We start from the raw sequence: 18315 nt of genomic DNA on the forward strand, positions 1-18315 counted from the left end.
ATTTTAATAATATTCATGAAATTTGTGATTCTAAAAGTTAGTGCATGCTAAGTTAGATATTATAGGCAAAATAAACATTACATATATTGCCTCTCTAGAAAGTAAGGATAAAAAAGATAGCATCGAATTCATCATATTCAACAATTCATCGGAATTTTTAGTCAAGGAGCTAGAACATTGCCTCATGAAGGTCATACATGTTATAAATATTTATTTTTTGTGTTTTACAATAATAACGGAATTAATTTGTATATATATATATATATATATTTGGTTGTGTTTCCATTTTTCTACTTCAAGATTTTTCACTGAGTAATAAATATTCTATAAAAGATTTATGACTTTACAGAGTAAATCATTTCCTTCTCCTCCCTTGTACAAAGTTATGAAATTTCTTTTAATTAATATTATGTGGTGAGTAGATATGTATAATAGAGAATATTTCCAAATGAGAAAGTTTAATACATTGACGAAGAAAAGAAGGAATGAGAAATTAGATAGGGATATAAGAGCTTCATCAATATCTAGTTAGAACAATTAAAGCGCTATAGAGGGTATTATTAGGGGTGTGCATGGGTATAGGGTAGACCCGAAATCAATTAGACCCTACCCTAACGGGTAGGTTCCGGGTAATTCCAATTAGAAATAGGGTAGGGTCTGGTAGAAAAATTGAGAATCGGTAAATTTCGGTTTCGATTCGATTCCTACCTACAAGGTACCAGAATTAGAACCGGAATCGAAATTCGGAACCGAATGATATTTAAAAAAAAAAGAGAGAGTAAAGTTCAACTCCCTGTCCCTGTTGCCATGTCTGACTGAGACTTCCAAATCCCTAATCTGCTCGCCTAATCCCCTCAGTCTCCGACTCTCCGTCTCCGTCTCTGTTTCAAGCTCCCTGAGGTACCTCTCTTCCTCTTCTCCAAAACCCTAGCAGTCGGCGGTCGCTTCCTCTGGCCATTTTCTGGTATGAATCCATCCTCGGCGGCATCGGCGTGCTCAATTTTAATTTCTAAGATTTATTCTCTGTTTTATGTTATAGATAGATTGAGTTGAGAGAGAGCTGGGCATGGTGATGATGAACTTTAATCACCTGATAGGCTGATACTCTAATGATTCAATAACCTCCTACTCATACTGAATGTCTTTTGAAGCTCTTTCACTTTTTCTCAAACTCTTTATCTTGGGTTCAGATCAAATTTTGATTTTTCTCCGTATATATGATCGTTTCTGAATCCGCTGAATAGAGGGTACTGGAGCGATCTAGGATGCATTGAAAACGATCAATCTTTGTGACTAGCATGGATGTTTTGATCGGTGCCATTGATGGTATTCCTTCAACTGAATTTGAGTGTGTTTTGATTTGAGCTTGTCAATGGGGGGATTCTTCTTCTGAATGGTTAGGAGGTTCTTTAATTTTTATCGGATCTGTTGCGAGAGAAGGACGATGCAACGATGATGATAAAACCATCATACTTTCATGTGTATTGAGGAGCACCAATGATTATTTTTCAAACACTTTTGAGCTGCTCTTCCATCTCTTTATGGGCTCGGTTGATTCCCTTTTTGTTGTCAATTGTTTTCTGTCTTTTACTGCCACCAGTCCTGAAGGTTGATTCCCTTTTTGCTATCAATGGTCTTTTGCTTTGCAGACACTTTTCAGCTGCTCTCTCTCTTTGGCTTGTCCTATTTTTTGTTGTCAAATATTGTGTTTTCAATTGCAGCAAGTCCTGAGGTTAATGTCAATGTGCTTTTCAGCTCTTTGGAGCTGCTCTTCCCTCTCATTTCCAAGGTCGGACTATTTTAATATTTTATTGCAAATGTCTGTCATGGAAACCAGTTCCGAGGTTAATGCCAGTTGTAATTGTAAAACCATCAAAAGTGAGATCCCCTGTCTCATGTGACGATGATAAACATGTGCTGCTTTAGGTCAGTTCCCTTGTCTGTTCTCCTCTGTCTTCTCCCACACGAGGAATTGTCGATAGGTAAATGATACACATCTTTTCATTAGAATGGTTAGTTAATGTTGTTAATCAAACATCAATGTCTCTCGTCGTAGTCGAAAATTTGTTTACCTTAGATAGTAAAAAGATAGCCAGATCTCTCATGAGAGATAGATGGGTAATATTTTAGGACAGAGCCAAAGGGCATTACCGGGCTGCAATCTTCTTATTGATTTGCCGTGATTACTGATTATGGATGGGATATTTTCTATTTTATTTAGCGAGGTAAAAAAATTTACAGGTTCCAACAGGGTACCCGGAACTTGTGATATAATACAAGTTCCGGGTAGGTGCCGGTTCCATGATTCAGCAGGGTAGGGTTCGGTTCCAAAATCTTAGAACCGGTCCCTTATAGGGTAGGGTCCAGGTATTATGAAAAAAACAGGGTATCCGGAACCAATCACCCCTAGGTATTATGGTACCATAAAAAATAAATTGAGTGGGTTAGCTAAAACGGGAGTGGAAATAGGTCTAGCCTTTCTATATATGATTAATTTTTAATGCAATATCATTTATATACTTTCAAGTATGTTCATTATATGAGTAAAATTATTTTTTCGTAATTATATCTTAATACGTTTTGTATATTCATATTTTACGATGTCCACTCTTTTTAAGGTACGGCGTGTTTATTAACTCTGCTATGCACGGGAATCAAGATCAATTTACTTAGTTAAAATGAAAATTAATTTAATAATATTTATCTACATTTTTTTGCCATTTAATAATACTAAATGTTGTACTCACGCTACACGCGGTTCTTAAAAATTGTAGTTATTAGTGTCCTCTAATCATGTGACTCGTCTAAGAAAATGCTATTAAAAGTGTTCTGTTAATCATATTGAGAATTTGTGAAAAAAATTATATTGAGTATTTATAAATTTGTAAATTATATACAACAAATATAAAATTTGAATTTAAAAATAAAATAAAATAAAATTAGTGATAGGGAAAAGGGATGAAGAGCATAGTCACTGAGAGACGTTGGAAGAAGACTTAGAAGAGGGAAAGGTGGATTGTTGGAAGAGAATTGTGGAAGTGAGTGGGGGTTAAAGGAGTTTAAATTGATTGAACCAAAAAAAGAAAAAGAAAGGATTTTGAGTTGACATATATATCCCTGACTTTTCTATAAAATGATTCTAAATTTTTAAAAATGATCGAACATTGACATTATTGGAAACTAAAAGTTAGACGATTTTTTCTTCTTTTGTAATAGTATAGATATATACATAACAAAATAAAATTTTCATTTCTATATAAAGCTTTTGTACGCGGAACTACGTGCGGCTATTGTAAGTTTTTTTTTTATTCGTTAACAACTCCAAAGAAAATTATAATTATTTGTAGATATATTAGGTAGCTATAATTATATTAGGTGGCTGTAATTATCCCTATCATACTAGGGGGATGCCTTTCCATTCTAGTTACATGGCTATCCCTATTTACGTATTCTTGTCATGAATGAAATTAACCTTGGTAGCTGCTTTCGATTATTCATTGAATCAAAGCGACCTTTAGATCAATTCTATATGTTTCATTTTAATTCGTTCATCTCTTCAAGGTCAAGATGTCGACGATGATTCATCATTCGATTTGCTCAAGTAACGTAAATTGGTTCAAGTAGTTCAACACTTGTTTTTCTAAGATAAGATATTGAGTTTGAGTCTTGTAAATGAATTCACATTAAAATAATTTACTCATTAGAGGGCCAAACTAACCCCCTGCAACGGCATATTGGTTTTTGTATTTCGGACTCTACCTGTTGGAGCTGATTTCCAATCCTAAAAAAAAGACCACCTAATAATTGAGAAATTCCTCATTTGCTTTGTTTTAATCTTGGCTAGTTTGTTTTGATTCTCGACTTTTTTTTCCTGTGTACGCATTAGTACCTGAAATTTCATTAAACTGCAATATATCCAATTTGAACGCATCCGCCCACAAAGGGACGAAACTCTGCCTCCATTTCCATTTTTTTTTTAACCCAGCAAGGCCACTAAAGGCCCTAGTGTCTACCGCGACCTCGTCTAATGGCCAGAGGCAGGCTAGGGAACCCCCACCGACTGCTCCCCTCTCTCGCAGTGTTGCTGGTCAGTGATGTGGGCTCGCTGACCGATCACTGCCCCACTAGGAGAGGTTGTAAGAGGCGCCTTTGGCAATCTGGCAAGTGGGGTGGTGATTGATCAGGAGGCTTCTAGGATCAATCTCGTTTCTCGGTAACCCATAAAACAGTTCTTTTAAGTTTCTTTCACTTTTGTTTTTTTCCCTTTTTTCTAATGAGAAAACTATAGCTTTGATCCTATATGTCTGAATACTATTCTATGTTTGTCATTTTCCTAAACTTTTTCTTGTTTTAGTTCTATACATTTAAATGCTTTTTTGTTTGGGTTCTTTTGTTACTAACACCATAAACTATTGTTGAATTGGAGCCACATGGTCACCATGTAGGATACCCATGCCACATCAATATTAGAAAACAAGTCAACGGGGAAAAAAAATTAAATTTAGTGGTAAAAAAGGGGGAAAAACCAATCGGCTACCGGAGATTTCGTCAAGGAATGGCGAGCGAAGTGTCGAGAATGGACATGGATGCGAGGCCAATCAAGTCGATGATGATTTTTATGATTAGCGTCAACGGGCTTCATTAGTGTTGGGAAGGGATGTACTCGATCAAACAATAACGCAACGATTAATCTTCCTCCCCTACTAGTGTAATCGAAATAGGAACTAATCAAATCAACCAACAATGATGATAAATACTATTGTCTATCCACTGTCGAATCAAACCAATAGTCTTTCGATTTGTGCGTTCTCAAGCCTTGTCATTCTTATCTTTGGGTTTCGCAGAATCCCCTTCAATGGGATCGTTCAAATCCCTGCAAAATAGAAGATCCTCCATCCGAGACTTCCATATAGAGTAGTTGGTTGCATTCAACTTGAACATAGATCCTGTAGACTCCTCCATCTCGAAAATACCGAAAAAACTCAAACTTCTCTAACCCGAGGCTTTGATACCACTTGTTGGGAAGGGATGTACTCAATCAAACAATAACGCAACGATTAATCTTCCTCCCCTACTAGTGTAATCGAGATAGGAACTAATCAAATCAACTAACAAGGAGTAAAGTAAAAGAACACCAAGAATTTTACGTGGAAAACCCCGATCTGGGGAAAAACTACGGGACCAACTCCGAATCAACGATCCACTATGAATGAAGGTTATACAATGTCTTTCATCAAGGGTAAACCCTTGGATCACCAAACTCAAGAGAAACACTCTCTTGGATCACCCAAACATTAAATTCGTAACCCACACCGGGTGGTTCACAAAGTCAGCTGAAACAGCACCTACAGAGCTCGAATAGAAATTCTGACCGTTCAGAACTTAGCCCCACATGTTGTGAAGCTGCTGTCAAAATTTCGTCCCAATTGGAGTTCGTTTGACGTCCCGATCGAGATTTGATCTCCAGCTGCGCGCTGCCCCTGTTGATCCGAATTCTGCTCTGTTCCTCTCTGTTATTCTGTGCTGATCTGCTGCTCCTATTCCTCAGCTGGTTTGCTGAAAAATAAACCCTAACAAAAGTAGGTCCTTGCGCCTATTAAAGCCCGATAAAAACCCAATACAATTTGAGCCCAACTTCCTCTAAATTGGAAGGATACCAAACAATTAGCTCCCATGTTTGTGAGAAGCTAACTCCCAAGACGCTGGACAAGCTCAGGCACCTCCTCGAGCCTGACGCCCTCCTCGGGCCGGTCTCATCCATTTTCACTGCCTCAACATCAGGCACGATTGCTGCCTCGAAGGCCTCAGTAAAATGTCAGATCTGGTGCATCTAATCCTCATCATCTGATCCTCATTTGCCCAGTTCTGCATCGGATGCAATGCTGTCACATGCTTAATTTGCTGATGATGGAGCTCAATCTATTCATTCATAATTTTTGTATGTGGCTAATCGTCTCCACTTTGGTTTGTATTCTGTTACTTTGCTTATGTATGCAACTCTGCTTCTGCTCGTCAATTTGGTTCCAAGTCTTGCATTTTCTGGAATTTCCTGTGCTGGCTTGATTTTGTAGCTTCATGATTTTGCATATATATTTATCTTCTCTTTTCTCTTCTTCAGCTCCAGAACACATGATTTCTCCAATTTCTTTTAACACTAATTTTATTTTTTCCCTTTTGACTTGCCCTTTTCTAATATTGATTGATGTGGCATAGGTATTCTACGTGGCAACCATGTGGCTCCAATTCAGCAATAATCAACTTGTTAGTAACGGAAGGACACGAACAGAAAAACTATTGATTGATGTGGCATGATAAAAATAAAAAAGTGTTCAAACGTACTGAACAAAAACTATGGTTTTCTCTTTTCTAATTGAAGAACTTTATCTGGATGCTGTTAACTGCTCTATCCCGGCGAACCGATGGTCGGATTGAATTCACTGGCACAATCAATTTTCCGAGATGAGTTTTATGACTCCAAAATTAAGGGATGAGATTTGATAATAAATGATTAAAAGAAAAGAAGGATCAAATCGATACTTCACTCTACCGGAAAAGAAAATTGTTTCACAGGTAATTATCCATTTTTTTCCCCAAATCCACCGCTCTTTGTTTTCCCGAAGAAGAGTAAAATTAGAAAAGGCAACCGACAGAATCCATAAAAGGCTTTCTTCGGTCACGGGAGAGAGTGGTCAATACGAGAAGTTATTGGGTGATTTTATCTCGTCACGTGGCGTGATGAAGTACCAATCAAAATGCATGAAATTAGAGATTCGATATAATCACTTAGATAATTATCATAATTATTTTTTATTAAATAATTCTTATTGATTCTTTCTCATCACGTCATTTGAGATAGGATCATCTAAAATTTTCTCGGCCAACACTGACCGAAGAAACATGGAGTCGGAATCGGAGTCCCAAGACACGGACAAATGTTCTTTACCTTCCAAGGCACGTGAGCCGCACGCTTTCAATCAAATTAATTTACCAGCAGCGATAAGTAATGTCCAAAGCCGTCCCCTAAGTTATGTAATATCACAATCTAGTCCCCAAAACTTAATTGGTGGATTACCTTTTCGTTTTTCCTTTTCGGTATTCCGACTTTGCCCATGCATGATGTTCCCTTTTGTTACAAGATCTCCTAATTATAATATTTTTGACATATAGAGCGACAAAAACGATGCGTCTAGTAATCCCTTCGAGGCTCCAGAGGCATGCAAAATTGAGTTGGTCCAAGTTGCTAAGGTTGCGTTTGGTTTCATAGTAGGATTTTAAAATCAGATTTTGATTTTGATTTTGAGTGGTATAAATGGGGCCCATCATTTGACTTTGTATGAGTTATGTTATTTTGTTGTGGAAAAAAGTGTTATAAATGGAGCCCACTCTTTGACTTTGTATGAGTTATTTTATTTTGTAGTGGGTAAAGTTAAGTTAGAATTGTGATTCTAAAATAATATTGGGAAACCAAACATGCCCTAAATCCGTCTTTTGGCCTTCTGCAAAGCTTGATTCTGCAGCCTCTTTATGCGGTGCGTACTGCCGATGATGGGACTTGTTTAATCAATTACGCTAACCTCTGGAGATTAAATTAGATGTACTTAATCAGGGGCAAATAATTATTAATAATAACTGAAACTTGTTGGGAGTTCCGGGTCAATTGTGATATTTGATTGTGTACTTACCAAAATATATTAAACTTTTACGTGCGCAGCCTTATTTATTTATGGGTTAGTGACCCAAAAAAAGCATCAACTTTGTTTCCTTTTTTTAATTTTAACACGAATTTTATTTTTTGATAAAAAAATGCACGAACTTTATTTTCTAGTCAAATTAGACATTTGCATCCTTTTCCATCCATTTTTCTGATGTGGCCGAAACCGGTGTCTAAGTGTCGAATAGTGCCACGCCATGTCAGCAAAATAACAAAAGTTTTAAAGAAAAATCAAAGAAAAAGAGAAAGAAAGGCCTTGATCAGAGAAACGGTAAGGGTCCCAACCATCTACCGCAATCCCAATTGGGATCATTGGTGACAAGAGGGCGTCAGCGACCCTAAACGGGGGTGGTGGCCAAGATTGAATCAGCAAAATGGATGAAAAATAGTACAAATACCTAACGTGATGAGAAAATCTAAATTGTGTCTTTTTGTCAAAAAATAAAGTTTGCGTCAAAATTAAAAAATGAGTTAAAGTTTATGTTTTTTTTTTTGAGTCATTAACCCTATATTTATTTAATTTTTTTTGGAGGCTTATTTATTTATTTATTTATTTTATAATGGCTTATTTATTGTTATATTTGGTAATGTTTGGTTAGTCATTGTTTTGGATCTTCCTTTAAAGAACAGCGGCGAGCCCACCAACCTCCTGACCAAATGAGGTCAAACCTAAACTGATTCAAAAGAATAAGATCATAACCATTATCTATGATCTTCAGTGGATCCGTCCTTTAGCCTTTAGTCATGCCAAACCTTTGCTCCCTTGCACGAGGAAGGCTAGTTTCTGAGGGAGTTGAGAATTAGACGTTCATACGTATATATAAATATAAATATATATATATATATATATATATATATATATATATTTTCAATGACCTTGTTGATTCGTGACGTCATAAACCCCTGAACCCTCCCATTGAATGCAAACTATTGCATGATCGCGCAGGAGCCCTCCAGAGGTCTGTCCAAGAGGAGAGGGTGCAATCGACCTTGCAGAGCCTCTTCTAAGGTCCAACGGAGGAGAAGACTTGTTCAATCAATTATGCTCTAACCTCACATGATTAGAGCATAATTGATTGAACAATATATTTTTTTCTTGACAGTTAATAATTTTTCACTTATACTTTTTCATATTTATTTTTATAATTAATTTTTTAATAATAAATTTTCCATCTATTTTCACATATATGTATATATACATATATATATTCTCATACATCAATACATTTGTCAACACTTGTAATCATTACACAAAATATATTTGAATTGGATCACTATCCAATTTGAAAATCAAATGCACCCTAATTCAATAATATAATGCTGCATCTTTAGTATGGATTTTTAGATTTTTCATATCGTACAGAACCAATACGAGCCATTAGATCTTCTCTCATTTAATATGAACCATCTATTAAATATAATTTTTTAAAAATATTTTCATTATTTACTTTTTTGTTTTCCTCTCACAAACTTTCATCAGTGTTACAATCAATAATCATTGTCCAATCAATATCAGATACCTAAACTGCAATTCTCTTTCTCTGCTTATTTTCCAAGGAATATTGTACTCATAACTAGATTAATCCTTATTATACTTACCCGATAGTCAAGGAAGCCGCAATTAGAGACATCCAGCTGCGTTCTCCCGCAACGACCTCACCTCTCGCCAGCTTATCGACTTGTACCTCTCCCAGATTGAATCCCTCAACTCCCTCCTCCAATGCGTTGTCCTCATCAACTGGATTATCCTTATTATACTCACCTGATGGTCAAGGAAGCCACAGTCGGAGACATCCAGCTCACGTTCTCCCGCAATGACCTCACCTCCCGCTAGCTCACCGAGTTGTACCTCCCCTAAATTGAAACCCCCAATTCCTCCTTCAGTTAATCGTGGAGCTCTAACATGTTTTATTTTATAACCGATTCGATGATTCAATGGAACACGCTTTATTGAGCCATATGGTTTTATTTTCTAACCGGCTTGGTCCAATATTACACGTGGTTCAATATTCCACGTCATCAGCCCGAATTTGTGATGGCATCGAACACTGACGAAAAGAATTATGGACGGAAAGTACATTTTATGTAATATAGGGACGATATCGTAATTTTTGAAAGGTGTTTTTGAAATGTTAAAACTTATAAAAATGGATTGTTCAAATTATATTGATGATGATCTGATGCCCCAAATTAATTTCCTATGGTATGGAAAAACTTAAAATATGTACCGTAAAATTTGACATAATGTAATCATTACTTTTTTTTTTGATATTTAATAATAACTTTCCACTCATACTTTTTTTTAGTAATTTTTATAATTAATTTTTTAATAAATTCTCCATATACTTTTACATAAATATATATATATATATATTCTCACACATCAATATATTTGTCAGTACTTGCCAATAATATATTGCACAAAATAGATTTGAATTGGATCACTATCCAATTTAAAAAAACAAATACACCCTAATTATCAAGAATCAAAAGTTAGGGGGGGCAATTGTGATATTTGATTGTGTCCCTATCAAAATCTTTTTAATGATCTTTATATGTGCTGGCTTATTTATTGGATTACATATTAATGTTTGGTTAGCAATTATTTTTGGGATCTTCCTTTGAAGGAACAGCAGAGTTCAACCACCTGACCAAATGAGCCCGAAACCTAACCTCTACCTGTGGGTCTGTACGTTCATGTTAATTATTTCTTCAACGAAACAAAGTCAAACTTCAAACCCCCCCCTGCCTTTTTTTTCTTTCTTTTCTTTTTTTAATGATCTGAAATCAAAACCCGTCGCATCAAATTACGTTGTTTCATACATAAGAGAGAGAGAGAGAGCTTTGAATCTTTGAATCTGATCTCCATCTCCATTCGCAGTCAGACCTCAAGAAACCCTAATCTTGCATCTGCAACTACCCTCAATTACTCACTTTCCACTGAAGCAGGACACAGAATCTAATCTTTGAGCCGCAGAGCCTACGGAAGTAGACGGACATTGGGGTGTTTGGTCGGATTTTGGTTTGATTCCCCCATTTCTAGACCCAATTGGAGCTGCTGTTGCTGCAAATTACAGCAAGAAACTCGCAGGGACCAAGATCCCGACATACCCAGTTCTCGAAATCCCTTTCGATCCATGACCCACATGCCAAATCGTAACTCCCCAGCTCAAGCAACCTCGGAAGAACATAGAGTTCCACGAAATTAGCAACCTTTGAGCGGGGAGGATCAGGTTTAACTGTGCCATGGGAGCTGAGAAGAAATGGCTGTTCACACTCTTCTCCGCGGCAATGCTCTCCCTGTTCCTCATCCTTGTCTTCTCAATCTCTGCCTTCAGCTCCCCCGGCGACCATTTCCCCTCCCTAATCCACCGTGGGCCCCACCACCCGCCGGCCTTCGCTTACTACATCTTCGGCGGGCGGAGCGATAAGGACCAGATCTTCCGGCTGTTCCTCGCTGTCTATCACCCGAGGAACCGATACTTGTTGCATCTCGGGGCGGAGGCTTCTGATAACGAGCGGAGGGCGTTGGCCGCCGAGGTGGCTGCAGTCCCCGCCGTGAGGAGCTTCGGGAATGCTGATGTGGTGGGGAAGCCTGATCGGATTAACTTCATGGGCGCGTCTAATATCGCCTCCACTCTCCGAGCTGCATCGGTTCTGTTGAAGGTGGCTAGCGAGTGGGACTGGTTCATTACCTTGAGCGCGTCTGATTATCCACTAATTACACAAGATGGTATGCCACCGTTTGGATAGTTTGGATCTTTTCGGTTTGGTTGATTTTCTTGATGGATGCTCTGATTGAATATGATCTGCTGGCTTATAAGTAGGAAAGAGAAAGCCATTTGGGATGCCAAATTGCCAATTTTATGTTTAGTTCCGACTGTGGGACCATATGTTTGGGATGCTAAGACGGCTTGTATCTGTTCATGATTGATCGGCCTGATTTGAACTGAATTTATGTTTAGGATGTTAGGACTGCTTGTATCTGTTCATGATTTGATCGGCCCGATTTGAGCTGAATGAAGGCATCATCCCTGTAATAGGCATAAATGACTCCAAATGACCATTTAATCTGATGGATGGTTGGGTTCCTCTTTGTTTAGCTTCATTCATATTTAGCATTCATACTGCCCTGTTCACTCATTGCAACTTGCAGTGAGGCAACATCCTACCATTTGGTTGAATTTCTGTTGGACAACTTGCAGTGTTTTTTGCTGCTTCTTGTGCTTTAGGAAAGATATGTGCCTGTGCTTATAAATGTAATCTCTGCGTGAGAGGCATTTGTCTTTGGTGATATTGTTTGACTTCAGGACTGGTGTCTCTGGACAAGTTATGGATGGATGCTCAAGCAAAACATTTAGCGGCTAATATCTTATGACCCTTTACAAAAAATTCAGAGTGGTGAATATCTCGTACCTGTAATTTGATACAACTGCTGTGAGAGATTCTGTTTGTGATGGTGGAATGAAATTTGTGATTAGTTGAAGCATCTTCTATGGTGTTAGCAGCCCCAGATTATCAGTTAAAAGAAATTCTAGTTTTGTGAGAAGTTTGGATTGCAATGAGTTCATAAATGGTTCATTTTAGTTTCACTACACAGCAAGAAGATTGTAGGTTTGACTATCAACCATGATAAATACTTGATGTGGTTCGTATAATCTGCTGCCAAACACCAAACGTCCTATTGTTCTTATATTCAACTGGTGCAAAAGTGAAAGCAATGGAGTGGGAGATATACTGCCGTTAAATGGAAGTTTTTGTTAGATTATAACAGAACCTGTTGGCCCTTAGATTCGAAGTCTCAGTTCTGTGTATTCAATGTAACAAGTAATAGTTGCAATGGCGATTGAAGGGGGGTGACTATGGAGTCTGCTTCGTTTGGTCATTCCGCTTCCATTTTGTTCAGTGCTGTTAAATCCAAATAAAATGATCTCTGAACATTCAGTTTGTTGTGTCTTACTATAAACTATCGTTGATGGTTAGTCAGTGAATCACTGATCTTTTTCTTCTATTGGCAGATCTTTCCCATGTGTTCTCATCAGTGAGGAGGGATCTCAATTTCATTGATCACACTAGCGATCTTGGCTGGAAAGAGTAGGTGCCTTTTCCTAATGGAGATTAGTGCCATAAATTTTCCCCATCATGTCTGGCCAAAATTTATTTTTAATGTTAATTTTCTTGCAGGCAGCAAAGGATCCAGCCTATTGTGGTCGATCCTGGGCTTTACTTGGCCCGGAGGAGCCAAATTTTTCAGGCAACCCCGAAACGGTCTACTCCCGATGCATTCAAAGTCTTCACTGGTAATAAACTTATTTTAGACTTCTGCTCGCTCTCTCCTGTTAAGATACTACTGGAAAGCAAATCATCAGTGGCTATACTTAAATACTATGCAGGCTCTTCTTGGGTCACTCTGAGCCGAAAGTTTTTGGAATATTGCATTCTGGGGTGGGACAACATGCCGCGGACACTCCTTATGTACTTCAACAATGTGATGCTGCCTGAAGAAGGCTACTTCCATTCAGTCATCTGCAATGCTCCCGAGTTCATGAACACTACAGTGAACAGTGACCTCCGGTTCATGATCTGGGACAACCCTCCGAAGATGGAGCCCCTCTTTCTCAACTTGTCCGATTTCATCCAGATGGCCCAGAGCGGGGCTGCCTTCGCGAGGCAGTTTCATCGGGACGATCCTGTGCTCAACCTGATTGACGAGAAGATTCTAAACCGTGGGCAGGGACGGGTGAGTCCTGGGGCATGGTGCTCAGGCCGGGACAGCTGGTGGAATGACCCATGCTCCCAATGGGGGGATGTCAACGTTCTGAGGCCAGGTCCATTGGCAAAGAGGCTGGGGGAAACTGTGACAAACCTGATGGATGATTTGAAGTCACAAGCGAATCAGTGCAAATGAAGATCAAAAGATGGCCTGAGACTAGTCTACATCTCTTTGGGGTCGGGAATGATCGATTAAGAGAATGCATTTCTGTGGGTGCTCGTTCTTCAGCTTGGCAGTCTATTTTTTTTTATTGCGAAGGGATCCCTTTGCCACGGCCTCCAATCTGTTAGTGACGGGTGTAGGGTTAAAGGGGGGAAGACGGGGTATATAGATGCAAGTGTTTCCAGACCTATCTTGTAGAGCTAGCGGCTAATTCGCCGAGAAATTCGGTGTTGTATTCAGGGATTGGGCAAAGAGGGATCTCCATTGGTTGCTGAGCTGTATGAGTGTTACTGCGTCTTAGGTTCTACCTTTGGTGCTAAATTTGTCACATTCTTTTGGAAGGCAATGTATTCTTTGGAAGCTGCTGGTTATTTGCAATTGCCATCCCTCTTTCCGTCACTCAAGTATGCGTACTTGATCAATCTGAACTTTGTATAAGATCTACAAAGTAGCTGCCCGTGATAGTCATCGGGACAAACTACACATGATATCCATCTAAAAACCAACAAGGGTGGTTGGAAGGCGCAGTCACGAGACTGTTCCGGCAACTAAAACCCATGGATTTGATATTGCATACTTCGCATGATTCACAGTTCGGCTTTCTACCTTCCATTTTAATAAGAACCATTTCATAAACAAGACGGGCTTCCAAAAAGTCACACCATCAATCAAAACTAAAGCAAAGTTCAGCTAATCGACATTCGGCGACATAACTTGCTCCCTACTGCTACATTTGCACTTTTTCTCTTTTTTAAACAAAAAACAAAGAAGGGGAAAAGAAGGAAATGGCTATTCCCGTTAATGTTTGTTCGTCAAACATATTTGCTGCTCTCTCCTGAGTTGGCTTCGGTCCCAAAGACAAGGCTCGGCAGCAGAAGCTTTTCCTCTTTCTTGTCTTTCCTCACTCAATCCATATTGTGTGTCCGTGTCCCCACATAGGTCCTCTGTAAATGCTTCCGGTGACTGTTTCGATGTTTGCATCTTTGAGTCCATTCGTCCAACAGTTGCCATGGCAATCAGCATTGTGCAAGATTGGTTGAGCTTCACTTTTCGCAACCTTCTCGTAGAACTGTTGTTCACTCAATTCATACGAAGCATTCATATGTAAGATGTTTCTTTTTCGATTTCTCATCTTCGAATCTGAAAAATGGCAAGGAAATGAGCATATATTACGTACCCCTAGGAAATGTTCCTCCATAAATCCTGCAACTACGATTATAGAAGTCGGATGAGGAGTCAGAATGAAGCCATTTACAGTACTTTGGTCGAATTCTGGGGGCAACTTCTAGGTAAGCCTGGTTGATGCCATGGATTGCGGCAGACTGCAGGCAAATGAAGCCACCCATTTATATTTGCTATCGATCTTCGGCCCACAGATTTGGAAACAGAAATCCTAGAGGGAGAAGGACAAAAGACAAGAAGGTTAATATCAGAATGAGAACGAAAGAAGGAAATGAAGCAACAAAGGGAACCTTATTACAGAGGGAAACGAGATTTTTATATGATCTGATGGCATACCCGAGTCCCCACTTCCAATTCCAAAGTCAGATGCTTAAAACTTTTGCGAGACTTGTCAAGGAACTCCCTCAGTTCATTACAGAACCAGCCAGGTTCCACCTGCTGATAGGAAGAAATATCTAGATTGGCCTCACATTCGCTACACGGTGGAGGATTCTTCATCGATATGGATGGCAGCGGCTCCCGGTAGCTTTGCTTGAGGTGGAACTGCCTTAGCTCTAGAGTCTCAAGATTAATGTCGGTCAATCCTGTGCAGTAAATGATCTCTATTCTCTTGATTACGGGATTTAAAATCCGATACTCCTCAATGAGAGGCAGACTTGCAGAGTCAAGTGTTCCAGCAATGGGAACCTGGAAAGGAATTCCTCGAACCATTCATCGGTTTTGTTAAAATCCACCAACGTTAAGCTCTTGAGATTTGGACTGTGATTCACAGTAACCACATGGGATTGACCTTCAAATGGAGTGCAGTAATGGCAAGAACTTTGCAGACTCGGGGCTTCTATTTCGACTAGTCTAACACAACGAGATGTAGAAATATCCACTGTCTTGATATTCAGAAGACCAGAAACCCTGATTCAGTGAGGCCACTGCAGCGTATAATAGAGAGAAACACAAGGGGCATATGCTCACGAGTCTCTTGAACGTCTGGTTATCCATGGGAAAATCTTCAAGAGTGAGTGAACGCAGAGAATTGAGGTTTATTGATGCACTATGCAAGGAGGATGGAGGCAAACTCATATGCACTAATTTTAAGGAATGAACAGACGGAGAGAAGAAAATCCTTTCTGAAATTAAGTACGGCGAGCGGCTCAAATAGGGATTAGCAGCCGCATGGCTCAAATATGTATTAACAACGGTCTTCGACATTGTTATCAAGAGCAACGCCTATCCACTTCTCAAGCAGATGGACCCAATCATTTGAGCCCTCATAAGGGAAGTAGAATTTGAACTCGCTGATCATTAGCCACTGCTGTTGAATCCTGGTCATGGTCTTATCCGCAATCTCTGTCATCCTCACGAGCGTGGACATTGAGGATTGGAAAAGAGGAGAATGCCCGGGCCCATGACTTGCACACAGCAGCCGCCTTCCTGACATTCCGGCGGGGCAAGAAGTAGAATATGTGGTGGATAACGGCTCCGGTAGGAAACTTGAGAATCCATCATCCACGCCATCGTCATTGCCCATTGCCGGCCGTCTCCTCTGCTTTGGACGACGCTGCTCCTCCATTGCCAATAACCTGTGGAAGGATGACAGTGAATATCAAAGGCTAGCTAATATATAACAGGCGGCAAGGAAAAGAAAAGAAAATTTAGAGGAGAAAATCATGAAAAGATGTACAATATAATCTTCCATAATTCATCGAACATATCTCCACATTAGGTTAGGGCCAACTTTTGGGAAGTAACAAATATTCCTGGAATTTGCATTGAAAGATCCTTCTGCCAATAATAGAGATAATACACCCCCGAGTTAGGAAATAAATTAGCATAAAGTAAATAATATCATATCATTGTTGATCGCTTTGGCGATCACAAGGTAGGCTCATGGATTTAGTATGATGAGATAAAATTCCTAAGCAAGTAAAATGGTACGAGTAGTCTCACAGGCGATCAGCCCAGGTCTTTTTCAGTTGTTAGTTGCTTTATTTGTCATCGTTGAGTTGAATAGATGATATTTTTCTGGCCAAAGAAGAGTAGATGATTATCTGTTTACCAATGTAACTGCATATCGGCGAGATGTTTTATATGATATCCTGAGACAGTTAAATTCGAATTCCACACGAGTAAACAATTTGAACACCAAGATGGGAACAAGCACTAACGCATTTGTAACTGTGTAAATAAACTCACAATCTTGAACACTACCGTGGGAAGAGACTGTTCCAGACAACCGAATCGACTGACCCAATGGGATTGGCATGTTCTTTTGCCAAAATAGCATGGATTCGGCAAAGACGGTCTATTGTTTTTCATGATCCATGTTTTTTGGGAATGATTGTTCCTACCGATCTCAAGCGTCTCCTTCAGACTAGGCTATTGGGCTGAGAAGTTGCCCATGACCAGCTTATGAGTAGAAACTACTTTGTGCCACCACGTTCCCTAGTCTTTTATACAATATATAACCAGTCAATAATCCGTGCATGCACGGGGTAAACTTTTCAAATATTACGGAGATCAAAGGACAACAGACAAGAAGTTGATATCAGAAGAACTAATTAAAGAAAATGCAGCAACATGATTCGATGGCATACCGCAGTCTGTACATCCAAGGTCAATTCAATAAAAATATTACGAGAGCTTTCGAGGAAACTCCCTCAGCTTATTACAAAACCAATCAGACTCCACCCTCTGATCTGAAGAAATTAGTATGGCTTGGCGCTCACAACATGGAGGAGGATTCTTTCATTGATATGGAGGCAAGCAGCAGTCCGTTTTTAATGACGTGGAAATGTGATAGCTCTGAAGTCTCAAGATTGACGTCGGCCAACCTGGGGGAGCATACAATCTCTATTCTCTTAATCAGGGAATTTAAATTTCTGATCCTCCTCAATGAGATGCAGAAGTAAGTGACAGGTCTTCCAGCAGCGGGAACCTGGAAAGGAATTCAGTGAACCATTCATCGATTTTGAATAAACACCCCAAGCCCAAACATAGGGTCTTGAGATTTGGACTGTAATTCACAGTAATCACATGGAATTGATCTGTACATTGAAAGCGGATGAGGCAAAAGCTTTCCAGACGTGGGACTCGGGACTCACGTATATGTACTCGATGAATCCCAACGTTACATAAGATCTACAAAGTGGCTGCCTGTGACTAGCGTGATAGTTCGTTACAAAGCTACGCACAATATCCATCTAAAAACCAACGATTGCAGGCTGTTGGAAGGTGCAGTCATGGGATCGAAACCCATGGATTTGATTTTGCAGACTATGCACGATTCACAGTTAAGCTTTCTGGCTTCCTTTCTGATAAGAACCATTTCATTAACAAGACGGGCTTCCAAAAGTCACACCATCAATCAAACTATAAAACAAAGTTCACCTAATCGATATATTGCATGACATAGCTTGCGCCCTAGTCCCTACTACTGCATATACAAAAATTTAAAAAGAGATTCTACCCAAAAAAAGAAAAAAAAAATTAA

The 18315-nt window shown here is 39.3% G+C and overlaps 1 protein-coding gene and 1 long non-coding RNA gene across 2 annotated transcripts; both read left to right on the plus strand.

The window, feature by feature from the left end:
* Positions 1–772: 772 nt before the first annotated feature.
* On the plus strand, positions 773–6398 carry LOC116212459. The gene is made up of 2 exons (XR_004157855.1): positions 773–900; positions 6214–6398. It is a non-coding gene; the product is annotated as an uncharacterized LOC116212459 (long non-coding RNA).
* Positions 6399–10443: 4045 nt separating this feature from the next.
* Positions 10444–14028, plus strand: LOC116211553 (beta-glucuronosyltransferase GlcAT14A). Its single transcript, XM_031545995.1, has 4 exons — positions 10444–11444; positions 12730–12805; positions 12896–13011; positions 13105–14028. Exons 1-4 carry the CDS (start codon positions 10958–10960, stop codon positions 13617–13619), a joined length of 1194 nt encoding a protein of 397 aa, XP_031401855.1. The 5' UTR covers positions 10444–10957; the 3' UTR covers positions 13620–14028.
* Positions 14029–18315: the final 4287 nt, after the last annotated feature.

The sequence above is a fragment of the Punica granatum genome, chromosome 6, assembly GCF_007655135.1.
Source record: "Punica granatum isolate Tunisia-2019 chromosome 6, ASM765513v2, whole genome shotgun sequence".
Taxonomy (NCBI): Eukaryota; Viridiplantae; Streptophyta; class Magnoliopsida; order Myrtales; family Lythraceae; genus Punica; species Punica granatum.

Excerpts from the sequence above, each read along its gene's own strand:
- LOC116211553 (XM_031545995.1), top strand. The coding sequence starts at position 10,958 with ATGGGAGCTGAGAAGAAATGGCTGTTCACACTCTTCTCCGCGGCAATG. Across the intron at positions 11,445-12,729 it reads TCCACTAATTACACAAGATG|ATCTTTCCCATGTGTTCTCA; the intron begins GTATGCCACCGT and ends TTCTATTGGCAG. Across the intron at positions 13,012-13,104 it reads TGCATTCAAAGTCTTCACTG|GCTCTTCTTGGGTCACTCTG; the intron begins GTAATAAACTTA and ends AATACTATGCAG.